Source organism: Ascaphus truei, chromosome 6, assembly GCF_040206685.1.
Source record: "Ascaphus truei isolate aAscTru1 chromosome 6, aAscTru1.hap1, whole genome shotgun sequence".
NCBI classification, from domain to species: Eukaryota; Metazoa; Chordata; class Amphibia; order Anura; family Ascaphidae; genus Ascaphus; species Ascaphus truei.
In genome coordinates, this window is record NC_134488.1 from 120,465,766 (window position 1) to 120,483,927 (window position 18,162).

General features: G+C 50.4%; 1 protein-coding gene across 3 annotated transcripts in view; it reads left to right on the forward strand.

The window, feature by feature from the left end:
- The first annotated feature begins 338 nt into the window (after nucleotides 1-338).
- The window catches only part of HAUS5 (HAUS augmin like complex subunit 5), a 32,369-nt gene continuing 14,545 nt past the window's right edge, over nucleotides 339-18,162 (forward strand). For 2 of the 3 annotated variants that reach the window (XM_075606086.1, XM_075606084.1), the window contains exons 1-10: nucleotides 339-466; nucleotides 3,360-3,515; nucleotides 4,041-4,103; nucleotides 4,400-4,432; nucleotides 8,509-8,533; nucleotides 9,291-9,423; nucleotides 12,262-12,409; nucleotides 14,670-14,754; nucleotides 14,955-15,034; nucleotides 15,129-15,186. In XM_075606086.1, coding sequence (XP_075462201.1) covers nucleotides 3,418-3,515; nucleotides 4,041-4,103; nucleotides 4,400-4,432; nucleotides 8,509-8,533; nucleotides 9,291-9,423; nucleotides 12,262-12,409; nucleotides 14,670-14,754; nucleotides 14,955-15,034; nucleotides 15,129-15,186 — 723 coding nt within the window. In that variant the 5' untranslated portion in view covers nucleotides 339-466; nucleotides 3,360-3,417. The remainder of the gene's footprint in view (nucleotides 467-3,359; nucleotides 3,516-4,040; nucleotides 4,104-4,399; nucleotides 4,433-8,508; nucleotides 8,534-9,290; nucleotides 9,424-12,261; nucleotides 12,410-14,669; nucleotides 14,755-14,954; nucleotides 15,035-15,128; nucleotides 15,187-18,162) is intronic. The other variant, XM_075606085.1, reaches the window with a different exon arrangement.

The window sequence follows — 18,162 nt, forward strand, 5'->3', positions numbered from 1 at the left end:
AAACATAGAAAAAAAAACATTAATCATTACTCCCAGTTAATTCTCCAGCCCCATCCCTAATCCTTTCTCAATCACTAAATGGTGTGTAGATGATCCCTAAAAAATAATGCAGCCCCACACTGCTTTAAGCATACTGTACTGTAGGTTTTTTTTTGCATGCACCAGAGGATGCCGGGAGATGTAGTTCTACATGTTAGAGCACGGGAAATGGGTTGCCGGGAAATGTAGTCCGTTCTGCGCGCGCCCAACCGCGAGGGCTGCCGGGCGATGTAGTTCAGTGCGGAACACGTGACGCCCGTCCCTCTCATTAGGATACGCAGCTCTGAGCGCCGCCTGCCGGCCAGCCGGGGGGGGGGGGGGGGGGAAACCGCAAAGTTTTCTTTATTGGTGCCTGCGCCCCAACGTCACGTGACGCGGGAAGAAACGGACGGGGACCGGAGCAAAGGGCGGGAAAATACAAACGCCGGTGAGGAGAGGGGACGGGGAGGAGGGGAACGAGAAAGGAGGGGCAATCAGCGGCCAGCTCCCCAATAATGTACGCGTTAGCCCCTCTGGCAGGGTCACCGGTATAATATGCACAGAGAGACCCGCCCCATGTCAGGGGCAGCACCTTTATTACACCCCCAGTCTGTGCACTGTCTGCCCGTGGGCTTATTTATTACACATACTTTATTACACATACTGTGCCTTTGTAAAAATTATTCGTATTTTTATTATTAGTAATGTTTTTATTAGTAGTAGTATTGCTATTAGTATCTTTAATGTTGTTGTTATTGTTATATTAGTATTTTTGTTGTTAGTAGTAGTAGTATTTTTATTATTGTTATTATTTGTGTTAATATTTTCCCTTCTACGTAATGACTGAGTCATTCTGAGCTTGTAGCTGTTGCCGCATCATTCCTTTATAAGCACAGGTACAGGTGTGAGGAGGAGGGTCTTGATGAGTACAGACTGACACTTGAGTTTGAATTGGGGGGGTTTTCAATTCGCGGTGCGACAAAAATAAAAATGTCAAGGGTGGTGCTCCCAAATATTAACCTGTAAATAAAGTGCATCATTATATATTCAGTGATAATAAATCTAATATATATGGTGATGTGCCACAATAATGAATTAAATTATAAAATATACTACATGGTCAAAAAAACATATTGAGCAGAATTGTTGCAGTGAATAATAAGCACAGTAAAGTGACATTGTAATAGGTGTACAGTATATTTCAATATCAAAAACGTCCACTCAAACCCATAAAGCTGCAGTTCAAGTTGTCATTTAAAAAAAATAATAATTCAATATGTGCATTGATATACAATCTGCACACTGACAAGTGATTAGCTAAGTTGCTGATCGATCCGTTCTTCTGTAATCGATCGCTGAAGATTCAGCTCGGGGTTCACTAAATGCATCTTGGGTCCTCTTCTGCTGCACTGACAGCCAAAGTTCTGTGAGGAAGATCATGTGACCAGGCAGGCACACGATTCAATTGGTTCACTGCTAGAGAGGGCAGGGCTCAAAAAGGTGATGCTGTTTCTGAAGGGGAAGGGGGTGTGACTTTAGAAATGGTTGCTATAGGAACAAAAATGCTGGTTACATTAGAATACATATATATATATCTATTTTCTCATAGTACAGAACTGGTTTATTTAAAAAAACACATGTAGGATATTGCTTGAACCGCAGCTTTAAAAAAAAAAAAAAAGGAACTGTTTCAAGGTGTGGACAATTTTCTTCCAAAAGAAAAACAAACAATAGCATAATAATTATAAAAATAATACGTTATTTCGCTATTGTTTGTTTTTCTCAATTCCCGGTGTCCCTTCCTTGTGACCCTGGGCAAGTCACTTTATCTCCCTGTGCCTCAGGCACCAAAAACATAGATAAAAACATAGATTGTAAGCTCATCTGGGCAGTGACTGTAATAATCCTATATGCACTTTGAGTCCCATTGGGAGGAAAGTGCTATATGAAATAAAGTTGTGATTAAACGTTTGTAGGTGAGAAGAACTACATAGTGATGAGTTTTTTGTTCTGCCTATTCATAAAAACAAGAAAGTCACAGCAACCTAGAAAAGAGCACTACATACAGGGATCATAAAATATGGCGCTGACAAAGTTTGGGTATGTCCTCGGTAGGGCCGCCAACTTCATGTAATAACGGCTCATTGTTCTTGTTGATGTGCAGAATGACCAGATGCAATGACACAGATTGAGTTATGTTTTCACTTATTGTGGGACGAACACCTAATATTACTTAAATGGGCGAAAAATGCTTTTCTTTAGAAATCCTGTTCGCTTGAATCGCACGATTCACTGTCAAACTTCCAGTGTTTTTCAGTATTTTCTGTGAAATGCCTTGGGTTGCAGCCGTTGGTATTTTCTACATTGTATTCAAATTGTGGGTAAGGCCAGGTCCATAGTAGGCTCGCGACCAAGCACGTAACATCACGTTCGCCGGCACTTGAGGAGATCCGTGGCCTGCAGGGTTGCGCAACAGGGGACGTGGAGAGAGCGGATCGCTCTCATTGGCTGAACCGCGCATGTGATCCGGCCGGCTTGTGGCAAATTCAAACAAGTTTTTCTCGCCACGCATCGGCCGCCTCGGCGCTCATGCACGCGTGATGTATGGACATGTGCAATGGCCTCCAGTTGTTTGTATTTGGCGCGAGCCGTCGGATCCACTCGCCGTGGCCTAGTCCAGCTCTTTAAGATATAAGTAGGCTAAATTAGTGCCCAAAGTTACACAATCTTGCTAATCCTTCGCACCACCCAGCGGCTCCCAGTCTTTGTAATCTGAGTGTCCCCAAAAAGTATTTGTTTTGCCTTTGGGACACCGCTTTTTGGTTTTGGTCATCCACAAAATCCCATAGAGAATAGCGATTCCACATAGTGCAATATAATTATTGGTTTATTGATGCAGGAAAGCTGCCTCTCTCAAACCCCAACCCCCCCTCCACCCCCTCTCCTGCCACTTTGTAAACTTTCTATTCTCTGGCACGGTCTGCATCTCCCAGTGTGTATGTCTAGCTTTTCAGGACCCCCAGGGTGGGAGACACTGTGCTAATCCCTTGATGTCCTGAGGGGCCTGAAAAGCATTCCTCACCCCTGTGGTATCTAGGGGGTTACGGTCCCATTCACCTGAACTGGATTTAAGGTGTTAAGAATTAGAACCGTTTAGGAAATATGGTCCATAGTAAAAAGTATTAGATGCAACCTGCAATGCTGATTTTATTAAAGAGGCAAATAGCATTACTGAGGAAACGGTCTCTAGAGATCCTCCTTATAATAATAAAAACACGTACATGGTATGAAAAGGCTTCGGAAATGCAGCACCGATGGAAAATGTGTTCTTCTTTTTGAAGTAGCGCAGACGGCACCGGAGCATTGTGTCAGTTTCCTGCAGCCACAGTGTAACTGGAGATGGAGCGCAGGAACCTGGCGCAGGAGCTGCGGAGATGGGTGGTGGAGGAGATGGAGCTTGCACCGCAGAGAGCGCCAAGTGAAGAGATGCTGCAGAGGTGAGGGGGAGGGGGAGAGAGGCTGCAGAGGTGAGGGGGAGAGAGGCTAGCAGGTGAGGGGGAGAGAGGCTGCACAGGTGAGGGGGAGAGAGGCTGCACAGGTGAGGGGGAGAGAGGCTGCACAGGTGAGGGGGAGAGAGGCTGCACAGGTGAGGGGGAGAGAGGCTGCACAGGTGAGGGGGAGAGAGGCTGCACAGGTGAGGGGGAGAGAGGCTGCACAGGTGAGGGGGAGAGAGGCTGCACAGGAGGATGGGGGGGGAGAGAGAGGTGAGGGGGGGGAGAGGCTGCAGCGGTGAGGGGGAGAGAGGCTGCAGAGGTGAGGGGGAGAGAGGCTGCAGAGGTGAGGGGGAGAGAGGCTGCAGAGGTGAGGGGGAGAGAAGCTGCAGAGGAGGATGGGGGGGGAGAGGCTGCAGCGGTGAGGAGGGGTAGAGTGAGAGAGAGGCTGTAGAGGTGAGGAGGGAGATCGATGAGAGAGACAGGCGGCAGAGTGCTTACACTGTCCTGACGTGTGTCTCTGTTTTTCAGACACTGTATGGGGCAATGTACAGACATCTGGAAATTCGTCATACATCACGTGTACAGCCAAAGGTGAGATCGCTGCCTGATCCGGGAGAGTGGTGTTAGCAGGGAACCAACAACCCCATTTTACAAAGGAGGGATCATCCTTGTGTAAAAACACACTTCCAACATGTATATATTGGATTTTTAAGCCCTTTGCTGCCAGATACTTTGCAGTGCTACAGACCCATCTAACAGTGAAAAGGTTAATCCCACTGAGCTGTGTGTTTATGATGGAGGGATATTCTGTTGGGTGACGGGTTTCCTGAGTGGACGGAAGTATATCTCTTTGGGTCACTCCCACATATCCTTCGATTTTGTTACAGGAACGTGCGGAAGATGGAAGGGAATCTCCTGTGGTATCCTTATTCAGGCTGTTTGTGATTACTCGTACATCACTTCTTATGTCTGCTGTCCTCAGTCCCATGGTCCAGAACAGGTGTTTGGGGCAAACAACCAATAGTCTATTCACAGCAAAGTGAGTTGCTCTCGGGTTAGGAAGCTGCTTCCTGGGGTTCATTAAAACAGCAATCACACCTGGGGGGAAAAATACAATTATTTAAATCCTGAGGACTCCCCGTGAAGGTAAGGTTAAAAACCAGCAGCCCTGATTGCTGCTTTAAAACCTAAAGGACACACAACTGAGTATCCTTACATGTTTTCCTCTGGGTTTCATAACCTGCTCTACTCCATTGTCTTATGTCAAGTGATTAAACTGTAGACCTCAACTGTGATTAATGACATGCAAATAGGTGCATTAGGTGTATCAATTTAAGCTCCCTATCCATTGTGAACTTGGATATTTCCTTCGAGCCGACACCTGCTAGATTGCACAGCACGTACAGAGCCTGGGTAACGGCAGCTCGGAATCACACCGCACGTACAGAGCCTGGGTAACGGCAGCTCGGAATCACACGGCACGTACACAGCCTGGGTAACGGCAGCTCGGAATCACACAGCACGTACAGAGCCTGGGTAATGGCAGCTCGGAATCACACCGCACATACAGAGCCTGGGTAACGGCAGCTCAGAATCACACGGCACGTACAGAGCCTGGTTAACGGCAGCTCGGAATCACACCGCACGTACAGAGCCTGGGTAACGGCAGCTCGGAATCACACCGCACGTACAGAGCCTGGGTAACGGCAGCTCGGAATCACACGGCACGTACAGAGCCTGGGTAACGGCAGCTCGGAATCACACCGCACGTACAGAGCCTGGGTAACGGCAGCTCGGAATCACACCGCACGTACAGAGCCTGGGTAACGGCAGCTCGGAATCACACGGCACGTACAGAGCCTGGGTAACGGCAGCTCGGAATCACACGGCACGTACAGAGCCTGGGTAACGGCAGCTCGGAATCACACGGCACGTACAGAGCCTGGGTAACGGCAGCTCGGAATCACACCGCACGTACAGAGCCTGGGTAACGGCAGCTCGGAATCACACCGCACGTACAGAGCCTGGGTAACGGCAGCTCGGAATCACACGGCACGTACACAGCCTGGGTAACGGCAGCTCGGAATCACACGGCACGTACAGAGCCTGGTTAACGGCAGCTCGGAATCACACGGCACGTACAGAGCCTGGGTAACGGCAGCTCGGAATCACACGGCACGTACACAGCCTGGGTAACGGCAGCTCGGAATCACCGCACATACAGAGCCTGGGTAACGGCAGCTCGGAATCACACCGCACGTACAGAGCCTGGGTAACGGCAGCTCGGAATCACACCGCACATACAGAGCCTGGGTAACGGCAGCTCGGAATCACACGGCACGTACAGAGCCTGGGTAACGGCAGCTCGGAATCACACGGCACGTACAGAGCCCGTGTAACGGCAGCTCGGAATCACACGGCACGTACAGAGCCTGGGTAACGGCAGCTCGGAATCACACCGCACGTACAGAGCCTGGGTAACGGCAGCTCGGAATCACACCGCACGTACAGAGCCTGGGTAACGGCAGCTCGGAATCACACCGCACGTACAGAGCCTGGGTAACGGCAGCTCGGAATCACACCGCACGTACAGAGCCTGGGTAACGGCAGCTCGGAATCACACCGCACGTACAGAGCCTGGGTAATGGCAGCTCGGAATCACACCGCACGTACAGAGCCTGGGTAACGGCAGCTCGGAATCACACAGCACGTACAGAGCCTGGGTAACGGCAGCTCGGAATCACACAGCACGTACAGAGCCTGGGTAACGGCCGCTCGGAATCACACCGCACGTACAGAGCCTGGGTAACGGCAGCTCGGAATCACACGGCACGTACAGAGCCTGGGTAACGGCAGCTCGGAATCACACGGCACGTACAGAGCCTGGGTAACGGCAGCTCGGAATCACACGGCACGTACAGAGCCTGGGTAACGGCAGCTCGGAATCACACGGCACGTACAGAGCCTGGGTAACGGCAGCTCGGAATCACACCGCACGTACAGAGCCTGGGTAACGGCAGCTCGGAATCACACCGCACGTACAGAGCCTGGGTAACGGCAGCTCGGAATCACACCGCACGTACAGAGCCTGAGTAACGGCAGCTCGGAATCACACGGCACGTACAGAGCCTGGGTAACGGCAGCTCGGAATCACACCGCACGTACAGAGCTTGGGTAACGGCAGCTCGGAATCACACCGCACGTACAGAGCCTGGGTAACGGCAGCTCGGAATCACACCGCACGTACAGAGCCTGGGTAACGGCAGCTCGGAATCACACCGCACGTACAGAGCCTGGGTAACGGCAGCTCGGAATCACACCGCACGTACAGAGCCTGGGTAACGGCAGCTCGGAATCACACCGCACGTACAGAGCCTGGGTAACGGCAGCTCGGAATCACACCGCACGTACAGAGCCTGGGTAACGGCAGCTCGGAATCACACCGCACGTACAGAGCCTGGGTAACGGCAGCTCGGAATCACACCGCACGTACAGAGCCTGGGTAACGGCAGCTCGGAATCACACCGCACGTACAGAGCCTGGGTAACGGCAGCTCGGAATCACACCGCACGTACAGAGCCTGGGTAACGGCAGCTCGGAATCACACCGCACGTACAGATCCTGGGTAACTGCAGCTCGGAATCACACCGCACGTACAGAGCCTGGGTAACGGCAGCTCGGAATCACACCGCACGTACAGAGCCTGGGTAACGGCAACTCGGAATCACACGGCACGTACAGAGCCTGGGTAACGGCAGCTCGGAATCACACCGCACGTACAGAGCCTGGGTAACGGCAGCTCGGAATCACACCGCACGTACAGAGCCTGGGTAACGGCAGCTCGGAATCACACCGCACGTACAGAGCCTGGGTAACGGCAGCTCGGAATCACACCGCACGTACAGATCCTGGGTAACGGCAACTCGGAATCACACGGCACGTACATAGCCTGGGTAACGGCAGCTCGGAATCACACCGCACGTACAGAGCCTGGGTAACGGCAGCTCGGAATCACACCGCACGTACAGAGCCTGGGTAACGGCAGCTCGGAATCACACCGCACGTACAGAGCCTGGGTAACGGCAGCTCGGAATCACACCGCACGTACAGAGCCTGGGTAACGGCAGCTCGGAATCACACCGCACGTACAGAGCCTGGGTAACGGCAGCTCGGAATCACACCGCACGTACAGAGCCTGGGTAACGGCAGCTCGGAATCACACCGCACGTACAGAGCCTGGGTAACGGCAGCTCGGAATCACACCGCACGTACAGAGCCTGGGTAACGGCAGCTCGGAATCACACTTGATTTCAGTAGCTACATTCAATTGGCGAAAGCCCGATATCACGAGTCCCTTACAATCTCTTCCCATTCATAGGCCAGATTTTATTTTATATTTTCATATAGTAACTCTATATTTCATATGAAACCTCCAGTGTGCTTTACACCGGAAGAAAATATAATTCGAACAAGTCTATATTAATAAACGATGTCTAAAATGTTTGGTCAGTGGAGAAATAGGTTTTTAATTGTTTATTACTGGGGGTTTTCAACGCCCAGTCCTCAAGACCCCTCAACAGGTCAGGTTTTAAAATATCCCAGCTTCAGCACAGGTGGCTGAGTCGAGGACTGAGCCTCTGATTGAGCCACCTGTGCTGAAGCAGGGATATCGTTAACCTGACCTGTTGTGGGGTCTTGAGGTCTGGAATTAAGAACCCCTGTTGTAGCATGTCTGCCAAATATCTCCAGATCAACAGGGTGATAATAATCCGATCATACTATTATTTTTCTTATTATTTTGTAACAGGCCAACATATGGGTGTACACAACCTGGATCATTATCACACTGTGTCCTTGGAAATAATTGACATCAGTCTTGCAGTGCTGCTGCAGTATTCCACCTCTCGTGTATATCTATAGCTGGGGTCCTTGTAGGAGGGCGTTAAGTGCAAGCTCAGTCCATACTTGTGTTCTTTCTCCTTGACTCTGGCCCCAGGTATCAACAGCTTCAGCAGTCAGAGGTGAGTGACTTTCCGCCATGGGGGAATTGGAATCATAGGGTGTCTATATCATTGGGTATATGGAGCACGTGAGGGGTGGAGACACATGGTTAGGGTCTCTTTATCGAGGTGATTTTGTAGTTGGGTTGGAGATGGGTTGTGGGTTTTAGGCATTGAAGTCAAGCTCCGGAGAATGTAACACTGCAGTATCTGGCGTATTGTGTCAGTATTGCAAAATCGCAGATATTCTTCACCTGAAGAAACGGCTGAGACGTCACCAGTTCTGCAGGACAAAATGTTCCTGACACCATATCAGAATACAGGCAGCAGACTGTTATATACAATATGGGTTTAATGCTATTTTTTTCTTTGGGTTTTCCAGCTTCAAATCCACCAGACTGTTAGTTGGAATTCAATATTTGTGTATATTTGATGTTAGTTAATTGGATAGATCTAGCATGAAATCATGGATAACGTTTTTGTTTCCTATGTAGTGAGTTTAGATTGATCATTTAATACAAGCTCCTACGGGAGCACCACATGTTTAGGATTCCTGTGATGAGGAGCTTTACTTGCTACATGGAGATGTAAGCATGAGTAGGGTGTATCACTCTGGGGTATTATTCAATAAACTGCAATAGTGGCAATCGGGGCCTGGTCGGCACAATGACAATTTAATAACCCCCTATGGGTGGTAGTAGTAGTGTTGAGGGGTAGGGGATCCCGTCGGTAGCATGGGGTGTTGCAGTGACTGATCTTGTCTCTCCTTGACCTCCAGGCACAGAAGTCCACCGAGGAGGAGGAGCAGCAGCGCAGAAAACAGCTGTGCAGGGAGATTTTGGAGCTGCGCACAGAACTGCAACAACTGCAGGAGCAAACCCAGAGTGCCGAGCACGAGGTTCTCAGCCAAGGTGAGACACAGGGCAGGGAGGTGAGGTTCTCAGCCAAGGTGAGACACGGGGCAGTGAGGTGAAGTTCTCAGCCAAGGTGAGACACGGGGCGGTGAGGTTCTTAGCCAAGGGGAGACACGGGGCAGTGAGGTGAGGTTCTCAGCCAAGGTGAGACACGGGGCAGTGAGGTGAGGTTCTCAGCCAAGGTGAGACACGGGGCAGTGAGGTGAAGTTCTCAGCCAAGGTGAGACATGGGGCAGTGAGGTGAGGTTCTCAGCCAAGGTGAGACACGGGGCAACACACATTCCCAGCTAGCTCAAACTCCTACACCCACCACATCATGAATATATATTTATGTCAAAAAAGAGTGCTACTGGGTGTGGCAAATGTATACAACAAAAGACAGGGGTGCCCAATGCTACATCCAATTGACAAAACATATATGGTAATAAGTATAACGTTTAAATACTTCAATAATAATAATAATTACTTGGTTATTTAGTTAAACCCTTTGGCCAAACACGGGGCAGTAAGAAGGCAAGGTTCTCAGCCAAGGTGAGACATGGGGCCGTGGGGGAGGACAAATTTTCATGTTAAACCAGGTAATTGAAGGGTTCTTTTAAAGGGGCAATCTGCACAGATCTCCATTTTTCTTGCCTTTAAAAAAAAAAATGACTTTAATGGATCTCTTCTTGCCCTTTCCAATGCTGCTTTTATTTTTTAAATCTGCCGCTCTATACAAGATATATAAAAGCGTTTGAAAGTGTCCAGGAGGGGAAAATAGAGCTCTCCCTGTAGCCCAGTGCTGTCTAAAGATGATAAATATAAAGAAATAATGTGTTTAACACTAAAGAAAACATTAAAAAATAAAACAAAGGGCACGACTGAAAACAAGAGGAAATGTCCAAAGTTTCAAGAGTAATTTTATACTGACACTATATATCTATCTATCTATCTATCTATCTATCTATCTATCTATCTATCTATCTATCTATCATGTAAAAAAGAAAGTACACCCTCTTTGAATTCTATGGTTTTACATATCAGGACATAATAACAATCATCTGTTCCTTAGCAGGTCTAAAAATTAGGTAAATACAACCTCAGATGAACAACACATGACATATATTACACCGCGTCATGATTTATTTAACAAAAATTTTTCACACATAGCTTTTCCATTTTGGCTTTATTTTTGTTAAATAAATCATGACACGGTTTAATATGTCATGTGTTGTTCATCTGAGGTTGCATTTACCTAATTTTTAGACCTGCTAAGGAACAGATGATTGTTATTATGTCCTGATATGTAAAACCATGGAATTCAAATATATATATATATATATATATATATATATATATATATATATATATATATATATATATATATATATATGAGAGTTAGGTATGGAGATTGGCACTCACGGTTTTGTAGCAGGAGGCAGATGCTTGTCCCATAAGGAGTATGTAGACAAATGGAGACCAGGGGATCCTGATAGCCAAAAAGAGACAGCACACTGCAGGTATGGTATCAAAAAAGTGTATTCAGTAACACAAGGCCGCCAACGTTTCGGTCCTCCCAACGGGACCTTCCTCAGGGCAGTGCGCATATATATAATAAAAATATATAATAAAAAAAAATTTGAAACAAAATAAAAATAAAAAACCCTCTCTCACTGCCGGGTGCCTGTAAAGGTGCACTGCTGGATTCTGTCAGTGGAAGGTTAAACGCTTCTATTACTGTGTTTATATTGATGCTTTTTTTTGTTTTTTATTTAAGTAACTATCCCCCTCCACCCCAAGTAGCCTGTGTGTTTAACTTAGTATCTTACCTCCAGCATGTCCTACCCTTTAGTTTTATGTTTTCTTTAGTATACCCTATATATCTACATACATTTAATTTTAATTCCAGGAAAACATAATGTCCTGATCCGCTCTGCTGAAAGAGGGGTTTGCAATGCGCTGCTCTTTGCTAGCCCAAGGCTTAAAAGTTCTGCCGGACCAAAGAAAACTAATGACAGGGCTAGATTTAATAATGTACCTTATTATGTATTTAAATTAATTTGTGACAGTTTCACATGGAGATGAGGATTAAACATTGTAACTGGGAGCTGAAGGTGCATGTTACTGTTTTTAGCACTCTTGTCCCCTTCCCTAATTGCAGCAGCGGATTTGAAAATCTTGGCTGTTGCGGTCGCCTCCTTGCTGCCGCCCCCCCTCCTTCCGAACCGCAGCGACGTCATCAGCGTGCCGTCACACGGCATGACGTCGTTTGACACTGCGATGTCGCATTGCCATGGCAACAGGGCGCCGTGTGCCGTCGCGTTGGCGGCGTCATTTGACACTGCAGTTCAGGAGGAGGATGACGACAGGTAAGGAGGCGGCCGCAACAGCTAAGTGACGTCGCCATCAGGCCCGAACGCGCGTTAAAAGTATGAGGGCGGACATTTTTGCCGCCCTAGGCCTGGGCCTAATGAGAAATCCGGCACTGTATATACCCCTGGTTCTGTGACGAGGAGGAGGAGATCCGCATACAGGATTCTTATCATTTGGGTTCAGCAAACAAGACGGGTGCAGGGGGGGGCTGTCAGTCTTGTTTGCTCACCCCAAATGGTAAGAAGCCTTAATGCGGGTGATCTCCTCCTCGCCAAAATGTCCTGCAGTGAGACCTCTGTAAATCAGTATTAGAAGCCCATGTATGCGATCAACGGAGTACATGACGCGCAGTGCGTGACGAGTTGTGAATATTGCAAAGCGCTCCAATTGCAGATGGGACCGCGGGGATTCAGACAGTAACTGTAATGTGCGTTAGACAGGATGGAGCGCGAGGTTTCTTGCTAACACTCTCCTATTGGTTAGAGTTGAACAATGAGAGGGCACAGGATCTTTGCCGCCGCTCTCTGCTGCTTCAGGCTTTCAACAAGAAGAGGGAGCGCGAGTGCGAGGCCCTGCGAGAGAGTAACGTGCAGATTCAGTACCGCTGTGAGCAGCTGCAGGAGATCAGCAGGTGAGGGAGCTCTCTGTAATGGGATTAATGACTGAGCGTATTCACATTCAGGATGCATGGCTTACTTTGAAAGCAGACTGGTTATACATAATTGTGCTTGGATAATCCGGTAATACATGTGATATTAATGATGCAGAAAAGTGGGGAGCACAGATAATCGGTCAGAGCAGAAAAAGCAGATTAAACACAATAGTGCAACTCTATAACAATTGGGGCTAATGGGAAAAAAACCTTCATAAGTTACACTCACATTGACATAGAAATAAATATGCCTTGATCCCAAGTAGGAGTCTGACTGGAAGTGTTGGACTTGAGTGTAGTAATATCTGAGATGGATTTCTCAAGCAGATACGGGAAAAAACACCAAAAAAGAAAGGGAAACGGGATGGTGCAGGCGGTCACACTGTATTAGAGTATGCAGCTAAATGAAAACTAGCCACGCACATGGTGACCCCACAACAGGGCATTGTACGGTCAGGTTTCCTTTTTCCTAGCTCAGTGGTTCGACGTCTGCGCGTAATGACGTCACACCTCCGGATCGTGCTTGCCAGACTCAACGCGATTCGCTTCATCAGGAGCCAATGTCAGACACTGGATGTAATATTCGTATAGACCTTATGCTAGGTCTACTTGCAGACTCCGGTGCCCATTAGTACTCATTCAGAGCGCTCAATTAACAAACTGTAGAAGTAGGCAGGCCCTGATATTGTGTTTTTGATTGGGTAATGGAGACTGTATAAAAGAAACCATCCAGTGTCTGACATTGACTCCTAACGAAGCGAAACGCGTTGACTCTGGCAGCCTGGCAAGCACGATCCGGAGGTTTGATGTCATTGCGCGCAGACGTCGAACCACGGAGGATGGAACGCGGAAGTGAGCAGCAGAGACCTGGAGGCGCACCACCCCCTGCTTGCGAGCCGCACAAACCGCAGCACTCCGACCTCCATCTCCGGAGTAACGCCCAGCCTGACCCTGTTGTGGGGTCACCATGTGCGTGGCTAGTTTTCATTTAACAGCATACAATTAATAGATGTGGTGGGCATTTTCTTATCTTGAGTGTCCACTTTGGCAACTAAAACGAGGTATCCTGGGAACGTTGAGGTCACAGAGCTAATTTGTGTCTATGCTATATGTATGTACCATGGTTCCGTGAATATATGCAGTGCACAAGCGGCAGGCGGGGATTACAAAACTGCAGCGTGCCCGGACTGCAGCAACAGCAGCAACATAGGTGAAAGGGTTTCCTGGGTCATCGCAGCCACTGCTGGAGTCTTCCGGGAGTAACCGCACAGAGGATAATGTGCCTACTCGTGTACATGTGAGCGCATTTCCATGTGTGTGCTGCTGCCTTTCTGATGAAGTGAACCTTGCTACAAGTCTTGAAATGTATACAGGCATACCCCGGTTTAAGGACACTCACTTTAAGTACACTCGCGAGTAAGTACATCTCGCTCAATAGGCAAACGGCAGCTCACGCATGCGCCTGTCAGCACGTCCTGAACAGCAATACCGGCTCCCTACCTGTACCGAAGCTGTGCGCAAGCGGGGAGACTATAGAGCCTGTTACACATGCGTTATTTACATCAGTTATGCACGTATATGACGATTGCAGTACAGTACATGCATCAATAAGTGGGAAAAGAGTGCTTCACTTTAAGTACATTTTCGCTTTACATACATGCTCCGGTCCCATTGCGTACGTTAATGCGGGGTATGCCTGTGTTACATACATGCTCCGGTCCCATTGCGTACGTTAATGCGGGGGATGCCTGTATACTGTAGATCAGGGGTTGCCACCAACATGCCAGGGTTTAGGGATATCCCTGCTTCAGCAAGGGTGCTGAAGCAGGGATATGCTTAAAACCTGACCTGTTGGTGGCCCTCGAGGACTGAAGTTGGCCACTCCTGCCATTGTAGATACAAGGACAGCAGCACCTGGAACCGGGCTATTTCCAGGCCCCTTTTTTACTAATTACAAGCGGGCAGTCTAATAGTCCTATTTGTATTTTTTTTTGCCTTTTTGGTGTTTTTTTCTATTATAACATTGTATTTGTGAATATAGATATATAGATAGATATATAATCATTTTACTTTTTATTTTTATAATTGTATGGAATTTTTTATATAGTTGGCATACAAACGTCTTTGGTTTATATAAACTGCAGGAATACAACAGTGTGTCCCAGCGCAGGTAAATGTTTCCAGGTGCTTGAGGAATTAGTGAGGGGTGGTAATAATGTTTTTGGTGCTGCCACTGCAGGGCATCGCAGAGGGAGGTGATGTTTGGTGCTGTGGATCCCAGCTCAGCTGCCTGCTCATTCCCCACCCTGGAACCAGAAGTACTGGTACGAGGCGTGTACATGTCCAATTGTGTGTCCCTTTTCCACTGTCCTCTCTCTCTCTACCCGTGGGGGGCGCACCATGTTCTCCGCCGTTTGCTTTTATTTTTCTTGCTGCTTCTCGCACTGATTTTGTTGTTGTGAGATTGTTACATTATTACTCTTCTCCCTCTCTCCTCCTGGGACCCCTCCTGTTCCCCGGCTAGCACGATGTGAGAGAGGTTTGCCAGATGCGTTTCCGTTTTTTGCGTTCCCTTCATGACGACGCCGTCTCTGGCTCTTTGCAGTGAGTTTAAAAGTCCTCTCTCTCTCTCTCCTCCTGTGTGTCTTCTCCTGCTCTCTCTGACTGTCTTTTTTTCCACGCGTCTGTCTCTCCCCAGAGGTGGCGGGGAGGATCTGCGCGTATTGTCGCACAAGCAGTGGCTGAGCATGGGGGAGGTGAGTCATGTGACTGATCTAAAAGTAACACGCAAGCGACTCCAAAAAGTTCAATTGAAAAGCCACAGGAAGCCAAACCGTTCCGATCACCGCTGGAGGTTGTTGTTCTTGGAAATCATGCAGTGCACACACTTAATCAAGACACTGCAAAGCCACAAAAAGTCATTTTTGAGACAAAATACCGTGCCGTTGCATAAGAGAGGAAATAAACTCTTAATAGGACATATTTTGTGAAACTTCTTTGCTTGCACCTACAAACATTTTGCTGGCACAAATCACCTTCCCCCACGCGCATGTGTAGTAGCCGCCGGCTCGGTGCGCACCAACCCTGCCACACTTGGAGACACGGAAACACCACACAGACACACACTAGGAATTCACAGGTACTATAAATATAGAAGTGCAAATAACTAAAACGGGGGGGGGCGGTGCTGTGCACGCGCATTCTAAGTCACACTTCTTTGCGTTTTGTCACTGAAATTGTGTTTTGATTTTTAATTAAAACCATCACAAATTAAAATTTCTGTGAACAAAGACAAAGACGTGTCACTTAAAATGCTCGTGCTCGGGGCGCACACACTTTTTTCATACTTAAAACAGCTGCAAGGAGTGCTCCTTTATTTTTTATTAAATAGGATTGAAGCAGGGGGGTCTCCAAAGCTGAAGCGTGTTAATTCCAGCTCCGGGGACCCCCTGCTTCCACAGATACGTTCCTCTGTAAAGGGGGCCGGTATCGCTGCGCTGTTTGCATGTCCTGGTCATGTGGGCCAATAGGAAACTGGAAAATATGATGTCACTGGTTCCTGTTGGCCTGCGTGCCGCCAGACATTTAATCCGCCATATTGTGAACCCAACAAGGGCCCCTACGAGATATATACCCCTTTTGAGGTCCCCGAAGCTGAAATCATTGTGGTTCAGCTCCAGAGACCCCCTGCTCCAAACCTAATAAAGAAGGAAATAAAGCCGCGAGGACCGCTGCTTTAAAGCCGCAATCCCGACTGCTGCTTTAATCCTTTGCGTTTCCCGTGGCCTAGTCACCATGTCATGGGGTCTAACGCCATCATGACATCATGGCTATGTTGTTGGTATTCAGCTAGTTTTTCTGCCAGAGAGGCCTGCGATGCACGGCTGCCAGAGAGGCCTGCGATGCACGGCTGCCAGAGAGGCCTGCGATGCACGGCTGCCAGAGAGGCCTGCGATGCACGGCTGCCAGAGAGGCCTGCGATGCACGGCTGCCAGAGAGGCCTGCGATGCACGGCTGCCAGAGAGGCCTGCGATGCACGGCTGCCAGAGAGGCCTGCGATGCACGGCTGCCAGAGAGGCCTGCGATGCACGGCTGCCAGAGAGGCCTGCGATGCACGACTGCCAGAGAGGCCTGCGGTGCACGGCTGCCAGAGAGGCCTGCGATGCACGGCTGCCAGAGAGGCCTGCGATGCACGGCTGCCAGAGAGGCCTGCGATGCACGGCTGCCAGAGAGGCCTGCGATGCACGGCTGCCAGAGAGGCCTGCGATGCACGGCTGCCAGAGAGGCCTGCGATGCACGGCTGCCAGAGAGGCCTGCGATGCACGGCTGCCAGAGAGGCCTGCGATGCACGGCTGCCAGAGAGGCCTGCGATGCACGACTGCCAGAGAGGCCTGCGGTGCACGGCTGCCAGAGAGGCCTGCGGTGCACGGCTGCCAGAGAGGCCTGCGGTGCACGGCTGCCAGAGAGGCCTGCGGTGCACGGCTGCCAGAGAGGCCTGCGGTGCACGGCTGCCAGAGAGGCCTGCGATGCACGGCTGCCAGAGAGGCCTGCGATGCACGGCTGCCAGAGAGGCCTGCGATGCACAGCTGCCCTGGGCTATGCGTGGCTGCCAGAGAGGCCTGCGATGCACGGCTGCCAGAGAGGCCTGCGATGCACGGCTGCCAGAGAGGCCTGCGATGCACAGCTGCCCTGGGCTATGCGTGGCTGCCAGAGAGGCCTGCGATGCACGGCTGCCAGAGAGGCCTGCGGTGCACGGCTGCCAGAGAGGCCTGCGATGCACGGCTGCCAGAGAGGCCTGCGATGCACGGCTGCCAGAGAGGCCTGCGATGCACGGCTGCCAGAGAGGCCTGCGATGCACGGCTGCCAGAGAGGCCTGCGATGCACGGCTGCCAGAGAGGCCTGCGATGCACGACTGCCAGAGAGGCCTGCGGTGCACGGCTGCCAGAGAGGCCTGCGGTGCACGGCTGCCAGAGAGGCCTGCGGTGCACGGCTGCCAGAGAGGCCTGCGATGCACGGCTGCCAGAGAGACCTGCGATGCACGGCTGCCAGAGAGGCCTGCGATGCACGGCTGCCAGAGAGGCCTGCGATGCACGGCTGCCAGAGAGGCCTGCGATGCACGACTGCCAGAGAGGCCTGCGGTGCACGGCTGCCAGAGAGGCCTGCGGTGCACGGCTGCCAGAGAGGCCTGCGATGCACGGCTGCCAGAGAGGCCTGCGATGCACGGCTGCCAGAGAGGCCTGCGATGCACAGCTGCCCTGGGCTATGCGTGGCTGCCAGAGAGGCCTGCGATGCATGGCTGCCCTGGGCGGTGCACGGTTGCCAGAGAGGCCTGCGGTGCACGGCTGCCAGAGAGGCCTGCGATGCACGGCTGCCCCAGGCGGTGCGTGGCTGGCAGAGAGGCCTGCGATGCATGGCTGCCTTGGGCTATGCGTGGCTGCCAGAGAGGCCTGCGATGCACGGCTGCCCTGGGCGGTGCACGGCTGCCAGAGAGGCCTGCGATGCACGGCTGCCCTGGGCGGTGCACGGCTGCCAGAGAGGCCTGCGATGCACGGCTGCCTTGGGCGGTGCACGGCTGCCAGAGAGGCCTGCGATGCACGGCTGCCCTGGGCGGTGCACGGCTGCCAGAGAGGCCTGCGATGCACGGCTGCCCTGGGCTATGCATGGCTGCCAGAGAGGCCTGCGATGCATGGCTGCCCTGGGCGATGCACGGCAGCGCTGGGCGGTGAAGTTCT